The sequence below is a fragment of the Primulina tabacum genome, chromosome 13, assembly GCF_025594145.1.
Source record: "Primulina tabacum isolate GXHZ01 chromosome 13, ASM2559414v2, whole genome shotgun sequence".
NCBI lineage: Eukaryota > Viridiplantae > Streptophyta > Magnoliopsida > Lamiales > Gesneriaceae > Primulina > Primulina tabacum.
This window is the reverse complement of record NC_134562.1, coordinates 22,858,785-22,871,191: the sequence shown is the minus strand read 5'-3', so window position 1 is coordinate 22,871,191 and position 12,407 is coordinate 22,858,785. Positions and strand designations below refer to the sequence as shown.

The following is a 12,407-nucleotide window of genomic DNA, read 5'->3' as shown; positions in this document are numbered from 1 at the left end:
TCGTAGCCTGAATGCTATTGATAAATTCAATGAATGTAGAGCTTGAGTATGTGATCTGTAAATTGATAAAATACTCGTGAAAAATATCGCAACTTGATTGAAGATTGTAGTTTGATTGCTTTATGTGTGTTCACTTGTAGTCACTAGCCTTCTTCAACTGATTCAATCAGCTATATATATAGTCTTCAATCTCAACAGTCGTATTGAATGCATTTAATGAAATTTTAATGACAAATATCCGTTGAATCGTCGTGTAGTTACTTTATCTGACAGTAGTATGCGGTATTCAGACTGTTCTGTTCTGCTTCAGTACGACGTGTCAGTCAGTCTGCTGATACTTCAATTGATGACGTGACCAACTGATTAGCAAATCAGTTCAGCTAGACATTATCAGTTCTAACTGATGTCTTGTCCGTTAAAAATTCTTCGGTTGATAAGGTTTTTCAAGTTCATCTAGAACGAGATCTTCAATTAGGATAACACAACTATTCGATCCGTTAGATTCTTCAGTTCTCTTCTTGACTTATTTGTCAAACTTTGAAACCTATAATATTCCAACAAGTTGGTATGGTTAGGTTCACCAAAACTAGATGTATTTCCCGCTAAAATTTTGAAGGATCCATATCCGACCGGTTTATTAAAAATTAAACTCATACTGGATCCATCCCATACTCGAAGTTTTTAATGGTTTGATCGATTAGATCTGTCGGAAAATTATATTAATACTATTTTGAGTACTTCTTTAACTTTTAATTAATACAATCATAATAATTTTTTTTTTCAATTTAAAGGATCTTATTGCAAAATCAATTCAATCAAATAAAAAAATTATTTCTCCTCGTCAAACATTGTAAGACATGCTAATATACTTTCTACCATTGATTCTTTACCTAATGATATAAAATTTGTTAAAGGATATAAAGTATACAAAATATACATAGTCTAAATATTATATATATTAGTATTAAAACATTAACGGGTCGGGTCCTAAAACTCGTTACCCAAACTGTATCTACCATAATCCAAAATTTAATACATGTACCCGACCCAATGCTCATAACTGTCCCAAATGGATAAGTTTAGGAAGTTAAAAATTTTAATTTGATTACAATATACAAATACGTACGAAACTGTTGATTTGTTATTTTTTTCAAATGTTGTATAATAAATATATTTTTGAACTAAATATTTGCTAACATTATTTCTATGATGATATAGTATAGAACTGGGCCAACGGGCAGCTCATCGTTTTAACCTTTACAGATGAATGCTTCATTGGACTATTGGAGCAATAATGAATGTTTTCAAGACAAAAAGACCAAAGAAAAGGTATTAAGCTAAGATGTAAAACATAAAATTTGAAGCATGCATTCATAAGCATAACAAATCAACAATATATTAATACAACATAATAAAATGAAAAAATATATGTAAGCAAACCTTAACTTTCCTAATTAGAAGCCTAGGCCTTTACAGCCAGGAAGATCAACCCACTCCACTTGAACTTCAACTTCTCCACGTTCAACATTTCTCAATCTTAGAATCATGTCTTGTGTCATCTTCCCTTTGTTCCAAACGACGCAACTCTCGTCTGACAGACAATTGTTTCTGCCTGGTTGAACCCTATCTACTTTTGTGCCATCAGGCAGACCTTGCAATCCCATTTTCAGACATTCTACATAGGGTTTGATATCTATCTCAGCGTTTCCCATGCTATCGTCTACCGTAAAGGTGTCTTTATCGTATACAGACTGAAAAATATACAACATAGGTGGAGAACATTCTGTCGGTATCGTAGAGAATTTAGGTTGGATTGTGATATGAATTTAGTGGGATCGTAATAACTTACTAGAACGATAGCAACACTTAGATCCTTGATGGAAATGGTTAGCTCTTCATTCCACACAGGGTTGCAATTGTCCTTAACAACGCTTGTCTTCACTTTCTGCAACAAATTTATGTGCATTCATGCATTAGGTCATGCGAATTTGATATGAAGTTATCCTTTCCTGTATTATTCTATTATACATAATTTTTTATATAATGAATTCTTCTAGCTCCTCTACCGACTATTTTAGTCATCGTGTATTTTTCATATGAATCCATGATTTCTTACTTTGTGTTTTATGCATAATTTCGTTATTATTGTATGAAAACTTCATGACCCTCCCTCCAATACAGTATACATCTTTGCCTAAGATTTAGCTTCCAGATTAATTTTTAATACGTACACACGAAAACATAACATGTATATATATTATATATATCGTGACGAACAAACCTGAGTACCGGAGGAGATGACGACGTATGGATCACTGCTAACTGTGTCTCGAACCGCAAGATTTATTCCTCGACGAACCCGAACTTTCAGTAATCCCAAAGCATCCATGGATTCTAGCTAGCTTGATATGATACCAATTCTTTTCTTTTTTGTTTGTCCTTTTTCCTCTATTGTTTAATTTGAAACAAACTCTTTATTTATTGTAAAATTAATAATTCACGTGAAAGTTCAAAGAGAAAATGAGGTCCTCAAAGCGTCAAGATAATTAAGGAGAGCCTGTCAAGGCAGCCACGAATACGGTAACATTAGATTAATTTGTGAGGTTAATAACATTTAATATTTGTTTTTCCAAATGTTAGAGTAGGTGTCCAGCTAGCCAACTTGTGGCTCCGATTTTATTGACTCTGACGTAAAAAATTCTTTATTTTAATAATATTTTACAATTTCATTCGATTATGGAATTATACTTTATCTGTATACCAATATGCAAGCTGCATAGATAAATTACTTGAATATACAAAAAGTATCATGAGGTCTGCGTCGCAACGTAAGATCATGAAACTCATTATGAAGTGTACCGTGTATTCTAAATATGTTCTTAGTTGAAACAACAGCCTAAAACAAGGTTAAAAGTCGCTTGAGCTTGAGACTACATCTGTGGTATAAACGTATGTTTCATTGGCATGGGCATGGAGATGCCCATTCACACAAATGAGTGATCATTTGATGATGCACTGAACAAACCTCCCTCGGAATGTCCAAGTGGTTCTCACTTATCGAGTGGAATAGTCCACAATTATGGTTGTACATCATTAGTCCTTTGACCCGGGACAATGTAAGGGCTATACGTACTAGCATGCACTTTGATCCATTTACCGACTCTACCGATGGTCATCAGGTGGCGAGGTTAGGTGGAGTTTCGAAATATGTAGGAACAAATGCATTGTAGTCGAGGATTCACCGTTCACCCACTGGTGAAGAAATCTTATGCGATCTGATGAGTTAATAGTGCAAGGAGTCTCTGACCAGAGCAAGAAATGTGCTTTAGGGAAATGTCTTTTCTTAGTTGCACATACCATGCCACTATGAGCACTCAAAGATAAATCGAATCGTTATCGAATTAATATGCAACTCTCAATATACCAATGGTTGCAGATTCGATCGTGATATATGTGTTGAAGGGACCGTACTTTATGCTAACCATGACTAAAGGATCTTGCAGGCACTATCAGTGATACCTAGGGGATCATGGGGCTATGCTACTAAACGCTCTTACCATGATCCGATGGGTGCAATCAGAAATGAGTTCTGACATTCTCGATCAAGGAGTTGATGAAAAGAATGAGGTAACTAGGGTAAACTTAGATAAAAATAAATGTTTATCTGAATCACATGAAAATGTGAACCCACAGCTAACTGTATCCCTGAACCATTGGGGGTCACATAAGAATCATATTTTGTGCTCCCAATGAGATTGTCAAATTTCAAAAAAGTTGAAATTTGGCGATTATAATTTGGTGGAGATCAAACTGGAAGCTTATAAAGGAGTTTATGAGTTATTTCGATAAGATAGAAAAATGGAAGTTAGCATTATTGGTAAATAAGGAAAGAGAGTTGAACTGCCTGTTTTGTGAAGAAGTTTACTATAACTGGCAGCTACCAAATATGTCAAGTGAAAATTTTGATCTTCGAAATATTTGATTTTCATTATATGAAATAGACTTGTATCATTGATACATCGGCAGTCTCGGATTATCGATCGAGGTTATAATATGTTTAAAATCATTTATTTAATGAGTTTGGAATTTACTAATTAAATGTTGATATTAAATAGTGGTGACTACTAACATATAAATATATTATCATTTATCACGTGTTATCAAAAGTTGACAAACACATAATATAATAAATAATAAAATAAGATTATATATATAATGAAATTAGAGTCCTAGTTGGGTAAAGACTTAGAGTCCTAGTAGGAAAGGACTCTTAATTGGATTAAGAGTCTCACTCTATGTATACACCACTAGGACTCATAATACATACCATAATTTGCACACAAAACTGTCCTCCCCTTGCATATTAACCTTCGGCCACCTTGAATTGTTCAAAGAAGAATTTCGGCCAACCCTTTTCTTCCACTGCCGTGCCGCCATCGCTGCATTGCCTCGGGTTTTCGGAAATTCGGAGACCTTAGTCTCAACGCAAATCGTTTGGAAATACTAGTGCAATCCAAGCGAAGGAATATCGCTTCTGATCATGGACCTAATTAGGCGATCAAAAGAAGACTCGTTCATAGGGAATTTCAAGGAGGACTATCTCCCCTCGTTCCAGAATAGTTTAGGGTCCAGCGTTCAATACGCAAAGTTATAACTCTCAAAGATCCCTATGAATGAAAGTTTTATACACACGACGCCCAAACAAAAATTTTAAACTTCTGCTACATTTTGGGTGCGATAATACGATAATCCAACACCAAATTCATCCACCATGATGATTAATTACGAATTTATTAAATACACTTGTGAAAACACTAAATTTCATGCTCATTCATATATCGCGTTTCTTTCTTTTTTGTATGAATGTATATAGAGGTTTAGTTTATATCATTTTCATTCAATGATTCCAGAAACTCTCATGTAATTTCACTTAATACAACAATGGAGAATCATTTCATTCCACAAACTCTTCTTTACAATATGCCATCAGAGAGCTAGATCCGCTTAATTCTCTGATCTCCAATGGCTAAAGGCGCTCAAGCTTCGACGTCTTCTTCAACACCTTCTAAGGCTACAATTGAGGATTTTAGAGATCACCCTGGGCTGATTCTGTTTTCTCACGCTCTTATAGGTAATAACTATAATACCTGGAGTAGAGCTATGTCAAGGCCCTTTATAGATAAGAATAAGATTGCATTTGTGGATGGCACCTTCGTGCGGCTTCCAATAATAATTTGTTGTATGGATCCTGGATGAGTTGTAATAGTATGGTGATCTCATGGAGTATTAATTTTGTCAATCGATAAATCGCAAACATTTTATTGTACTAATCTACCGCAAACGAAATTTTGACATATTTGACTGATTGCTTTCATCAAAGCAATGCTCCTCGCATCTTCCAAACTAAAAGGTTGTTGAGTGGTCTGTAGCAGGGCTCCTGTTGGAATACAGAATTCTCGCACCCAATACGTAGCGAAAGTTTAAAATTTTTGTTCGTTTTGATGATCGAAACGCCATTTGGGCGTCGTGTGTTTAACAAACTCTACATAAGGTGTTTAGAGTTATACATTTGTGTATTAAACGCTGGACTCCAAACTATTCCGATTTTACATGGAGATATCCCTTTTCGTAAATCTCTATGAACGTCTCTTCAAGCTTGATCGTCTAATTAGGTCCATGATCGAAGACTGTCTGTAACGACCCGAAAATCAGACTACGTATAAGCCATGCATAATTACTGTTATTTAAATTAAAATGATTTTTATGCATGAGAGTTTAAATTCATTCTTTTAAATTTATTGAGTCATGATTATTTATTTAAAAAGAATAGATGTTTAATTTTATCTTTTCAGGATAAATACGCGAGGCCGGACCGGAGTTTGGAGATTAAATATAAGATTAATAATAGGAAAAATATTCCTAAATTTAAATTAAGTCAAGGAATAATTTAATTTAAAGAAAAAGAATGTTTTAGGATTTGTTAATTAATTAGAGCTAAGTTATTAAATAAGTACTTTAGGTTAATATTTAATTAAAGCTTAAATTAAAATATGTAAACAAGTGGGGATAAATTAATCTAGGTATAATATATTCAAGAAATTAAACATAGCATTTAAACATTTAAATTGAGGTCATGTATGCCATGCAAAAGTTCTAAGCAAGATGCTAAACTAAATTAATTTGTTAATGCATTAAAATAAATATAAGGAAGGTTTAAAATTTTAAACAATTAAAATGCAAGGTTTAAATAAAAATTAAAAAATATACAATGCAAATTAATAATAATAACCAACATTTAAAATATTTCAAAGGTTGGGAACCCTCAAGTCAAACCATCTCTAATTGCACTTCTATGGTGTATTCATTCTCCACCTTTAAGTCACCAATTATGATTAATTCAAATACTATAATGCACCTTAATCCTACTCAAGCCACTAACCTAGCAAATCAGCGTGTACATGCAGTAAAATAAGAACAAAGCATCAGGCTGTTATGAGCAAGAAGAAGTATTTCAAATTCCCTCAACCCCTAGACTTGATTGTTGTAGGTATTGATGAGGTCGAGACCACGGGCGGAGACCAGTGAGCGATCTTGGGACAGCAGTAGTAAACCCGAGGACCTCATGATTTAATTTATGCACCTTTTATTATTCAAACTCAGTTTTAATACGTTGGATTATTTTTAAGTTGATGTTTACGTTTAATTATTTTTAAATTGTTGGTTGAAAACAATATTTGCTTCCGCTGTTATTTTAAAGTTAAAAATTATTTACATGTTTATTTTAATTAAATGAGACAAGATAATTATTTATTTTGAAAGATTTTAATTATTCCGCAAAATTATGAAAATGAAATACGGGCCTTTACAGGATCGCCGGTGCCATCAGTTGCACGGACAATGAGCGGCTCTTGGCAGGCTTCTAGGTGGAGGGAACATGAATGAACCGACCCACACGGGAATGAGAGGGATTCCGAGACTGTTCAATGTAATGGACTGTACAGTTGAAGAGGGCTTAAAAGATTTGATTTGTACTACTCATATCACGAAGGTCCATCTTCTTTTCGGTAGCTCATCACATAAGAACTCCAAAGTTAAGCGTGCTTGACTTGGGGCAATTTTGGGATGGGTGACCTCCTGGGAAGTTTCCCAGAGTGCGTGTGAGTGAGGACATAAGCACGCTGGAAAGACTCGCCTTGATACAGTGAGGACAGTCGTCGAATCTGGGACGTTAACGACCCGAAAATCAGACTACGTATAAGCCATGCATAATTACTGTTAGTTAAATTAAAATGATTTTTATGCATGAGAGTTTAAATTCATTCTTTTAAATTTATTGAGTCATGATTATTTATTTAAAAAGAATAGATGTGTTGTGAAAAAGTAAAAATTTATGGTAAAAAGTAAAAATCTCAAACTCTCAAAATTTACTAAACTACACACTTTATAATATTTTTTTCTCTACTCAATTGTGATTTTCTTCACAAATGAGAGATCTATTTATAGGAAATCTTTACAAATAATCCAAAAATAAAATATATCATTACCTACATCATCACACACTAATTTTCAATATTTACAACTCTTATTTTCAACATTCAAATATTCAACATTCAAATATTCAATACTCACATTTTAAATATATTTTTCAACACTCCCCCTTGTGATGATCATAATGATTGTCTTCATTACGTGTTTTTATACTGCCTCGTTAAAAACCTTACTAGGAAAAACCCATTGGGATAAAAACCATAGTAAGGGAAAAAGAGTGCAGTCACGTAAACTCCTTCTCATGTTGACACGAACAATTCTTCACAAATTTCGTAGATTGCGCATCCCAATATTATATATGTGCTTTCTGAATATTGACGTAGGAAGTGCCTTTGTGAAGAGATCTGATGAGTTTTCACTTGATTGAATGTGACGAACATCAATACATTTATTCTTCTCTAGCTCCTTAGTGAATGCGAAGAACTTAGGAGGAATATGTTTAGTTCTGTCGCTTTTTATGTATCCTTCTTTCATTTGAGCAACACATGCAGCATTATCTTCATATAGTATCACAGGCTTCTCATCAGATGATAATCCGCATGAAATTTGGATATGTTGGGTCATTGATTTTAACCACACACATTCACGACTTGTTTCATGTAGTGCAATAATCTCGGCATGATTTGATGAAGTTGTTACGAGCGTTTGTTTCTGAGAACGCCAAGATATTGCAGTGCCTCCACGAGTAAATACATATCCAGTTTGGGAACGTGCCTTGTGTGGATCAGATAAGTATCCAGCATCAGCATAACCAATTATACTTGGATTAGCATCTTTTGAATACAAAAGTCCCAAGTCTGTCGTTCCTCGTAGATAACGGAATATATGTTTAATTCCGTTCCAGTGTCTCTTTGTTGGATATGTGCTAAATCTTGCCAACAGATTCACGGCAAAAGATATATCAGGCCTTGTACAATTTGTAAGGTACATAAGGGCACCGATGGCACTTAGATATGGTACTTCTGGACCAAGAATATCTTCATCATCTTCACATGGACGGAATGGATCCTTTTCTATGTTTAATGATCTAACAACCATTGGAGTACTTAAAGGATTTGCTTTATCCATATTTAAACGTTTAAGGATCTTTTCTGTATAATTTGTCTGGTGAACAAACATTCCACATTCTTTTTGTTCAATTTGTAAACCCAGACAATACTTGGTTTTTCCAAGATCCTTCATTTCAAATTCTTCCTTCAAGTATGACACAACTTCTTGAATTTCTTTATTCGTTCCAATGATGTTTAAATCATCAACATATACAGCAATAATTACGCATCCGGATGTTGTTTTCTTAATGAAAACACAAGGGCATATTGAATTATTTACATATCCCTTTTTCATCAAGTGATCACTTAGTCGATTATACCACTTTCGACCTGATTGCTTTAACCCATATAATGATCTTTGTAATTTCACAGAATAACATTCCCTAGGTTTTGAACTTTGTGCTTCAGGCATCTTAAATCCTTCAGGGATTTTCATATATATATTACTATCAAGTGATCCATATAAGTAAGCTGTAACAACATCCATAAGACGCATTTCTAAATTTTCAGATACCGCCAAGCTAATCAAATACCGAAACGTAATTGCATCCATCACAGGAGAATACGTTTCTTCATAATCAATTCCAAGCCTTTGAGAAAAACCTTGTGCAACAAGTCGAGCTTTATATCTAACTATTTCATTTTTCTCATTTCGCTTTCGAATAAAAACCCATTTGTATCCAACAGGTTTTACACCTTCAGGTGTAAGGACTATAGGTCCAAAAACATTACGTTTATTTAGCGAATTTAATTCAACCTGGATGGCATCTTTCCATTTTTTCCAATCCTGCCGATTTTTACATTCACCAAAAGATTTTGGTTCATGATTTTCGTTATCATTTATGATGTCGATTGCCACATTATAAGAAAATATATCATCAATTTCATCTATATCTTTTCGGTTCCATATTTTTCCAGTATTAATATAATTGATAGAGATTTCATGATTCTCGTCAGTTTGTGGTTCTGACAGAACATTTTCATCATCATGTGTTTCTTCAGGAACACCATTCTTTATTTTGTGATCATCATGTGTTTCTTCAGAAACGTCATTCTTTATTTTGTGATCATCGTGTTTCTCTATGAATTTTCTTTTTCGAGGATTTTTATCCTTGGAACCGACTGGCCTTCCACGCTTCAGGCGTTTAATGACATCATGAGTATCTTCCATTTGTTTCTTTGGAATTTCAATTCGAGCAGGGGCATTTGCAGCATGTATATATGATTTAGTTACCCCTTTTGTGTCTGCAAATGCATCTGGTATTTGATTTGCTATTCTTTGCAAGTGTATAATTTGTTGTACATCTTTTTCACATTGTTTTGTTCTTGGATCCAGATGTAACAACGATGATACATGCCATGTAATTTCTTTTTCGGTATGTTTCTGTTCTCCCCCTAACATTGGGAAGATTTTCTCATTAAAATGACAATCAGCAAAACGTGCTGTGAACACGTCGCCTGTCTGAGGTTCAAGATATCGAATGATTGATGGACTATCATAACCGATATAAATTCCAACCTTTCTTTGAGGTCCCATTTTCTTTCGTTGCGGTGGTGCAATAGGCACATACACCATACATCCAAAAATTCTCAGATGAGAAATGTCTGGTTCTTTACCAAATGCAAGCTGCAATGGCGAGTATTTATGATATGCACTTGGTCTGATGCGAATTAATGAAGCAGCGTGTAAAATTGCATGTCCCCATATAGAAATAGAGAGCTTTGTTTTCATAATCATTGGTCTAGCAATCATTTGCAGAAGTTTAATCAATGATTCAGCCAATCCATTCTGTGTATGTACATGAGCAACAGGATGCTCAACAATGATTCCCATAGACATACAATAATCATTGAAAGTTTGGGAAGTAAATTCACCAGCATTATCAAGTCTAATTTCTTGATTGTATAATCGGGAAATTGATTCCTCAATTTTATTATTTGAGCAAGTAATCTTGCAAATGCAACATTTCGAGTTGACAATAAACATACATTTGACCATCTGCTGGAGGCATCAATCAATACCATAAAGTATCTGAATGGTCCACATGGTGGATGGATTGGTCCACAAATATCACCCTGAATACGTTCAAGAAACATTGGTGATTCAGTTTGGATTTTGGCTGGTGATGGTCTTATAATAAGTTTTCCAAGAGAACATGCTTTACATTGAAACTTATTATTCTGAAAGATCTTCTGGTCTTTCAGCGGATGACCATGTGTATTTTCTATAATTCTTCGCATCATTTTTGAACCAGGATGTCTCAATCGGTAATGCCAATTGATTAATATTGAAGAATTATCAACTACCATGTTTGATTCAATGGGACTTATGTGTGTATAATGCAATCCAGTAGGGAGCATTGGTAGTTTTTCAATCACATATCTCTTTCCTGATTTATATGTGATAAGACACATATATTTCTCATTCCCTTCATTCATTGTTTGAGTATCATACCCATGGGAATATATATCATTAAAACTCAACAAATTTCTTTTCGATTGTGGTGAATATAAAGCATCATTGATAAAAAATTTTGTACCATTAGGTAACAAAAATTGTGCTTTACCACATTCTTTAATCAAGTCTACAGGACCTGATATTGTATTCACCCTTGTTTTTGTTGGTTTTAGTTCCAAGAAATATCTTTTATCTCGGAGGATAGTGTGCGTTGTACCACTATCGGGTATGCAAACTTCAGCTTTGCTCATAGTATTTTCCATATTTCAACTTCAAAAAATATATGCAATGAAATAAAATTACTGACAATAAAATGCAAAAATATAGCACACAATAAAACATTATCATATGGGTACATAAAATATTTTATATATTTATTCCACCAGCAAATTGATCATTGTCTGAGAAATCAATCAGAAAATCTCCAGCATCAAAATGAGTTGAATCACTCAAAGGTTCACTTTGTTCAGTGAAGTTGGTCTCCTTTTCTTTCCCCTTTAATGATTCTTTATAAAGTTTACAAAGATGCTCAGGGGCTCGACAAATACGGGACCAATGTCCTGGAGTACCACATCTGAAACAAGAACTTTCATATCTTTTTGAGTGATTCTCATTAACACTCATATTTTCATGATGCCTTTTCTGTGGATGGTTTGGGACGTTCTTTTGAGATGAGTTATAAAAGTAACTATCTCGATTATTTTCAAAACCACGGCCGCGTCCACGACCACGACCACTTCCACGTCCACATCCACGACCACGACCTCGATTTCGTCCTCGACCAAAATCTTGTTTATAACTTTGATTTTGGTTTCCAGATTTAAATTCATTTTTGCTTACGACATTTACTTCAGGAAATGCCGTTGAACCAGTGGGTCGTGCCTGATGATTTCTCACTAAATTCATTTGTTCGAATCTTTCTTTTAATCCCTTCCACAAAGCCATGGGATGCCAACGCAAAAATATCATGGCTTTTGTCTTTTCTTGGGATGTCGATATGCCATTTTCTTTTATGGTCTCATTTAGACCCAATGACTCAAGATGCATTTATACATCGAGAGTCCATGGCATATAATTTTTTTCCGTGATATCAAGAGCAATGAATTCGAGTTTTGCCAAGTTTGACATGGTGGTACTAAAAAAAATTGCGATGCATTTTATTAGTTAATGAATATTGCAATACAAAGTAATGGATAAACAACAAGTACAAGTATTTGTAAAAATAAAGAAAACACACGAGGAGGATATTCTCCGATAAATAAAAGACTCGTGAGTATGATAACCAAAATAATTAAAAATAACTTTGAGAAAGTCATCTTCTTTTTTCTTCGAAAAATTTGATGATGAATAAT

At 34.2% G+C, this 12,407-nt stretch overlaps 1 protein-coding gene across 1 annotated transcript; it reads right to left on the bottom strand.

The window, feature by feature from the left end:
* Positions 1-1,309: 1,309 nt before the first annotated feature.
* Positions 1,310-2,502, bottom strand: LOC142522880 (protein C2-DOMAIN ABA-RELATED 7-like). Its single transcript, XM_075626454.1, has 3 exons — positions 2,282-2,502; positions 1,850-1,945; positions 1,310-1,751 (listed from the first exon to the last, which is right to left on the bottom strand). Exons 1-3 carry the CDS (start codon positions 2,387-2,389, stop codon positions 1,455-1,457), a joined length of 501 nt encoding a protein of 166 aa, XP_075482569.1. The 5' UTR covers positions 2,390-2,502; the 3' UTR covers positions 1,310-1,454.
* Positions 2,503-12,407: the final 9,905 nt, after the last annotated feature.

Coding starts and splice junctions, on each gene's coding strand:
- LOC142522880 (XM_075626454.1), bottom strand. CDS start 2,389: ATGGATGCTTTGGGATTACTGAAAGTTCGGGTTCGTCGAGGAATAAAT. Junction 1,946..2,281: donor TCATCTCCTCCGGTACTCAG/GTTTGTTCGTCA, acceptor AATTTGTTGCAG/AAAGTGAAGACAAGCGTTGT. Junction 1,752..1,849: donor TAAGTGTTGCTATCGTTCTA/GTAAGTTATTAC, acceptor TATATTTTTCAG/TCTGTATACGATAAAGACAC.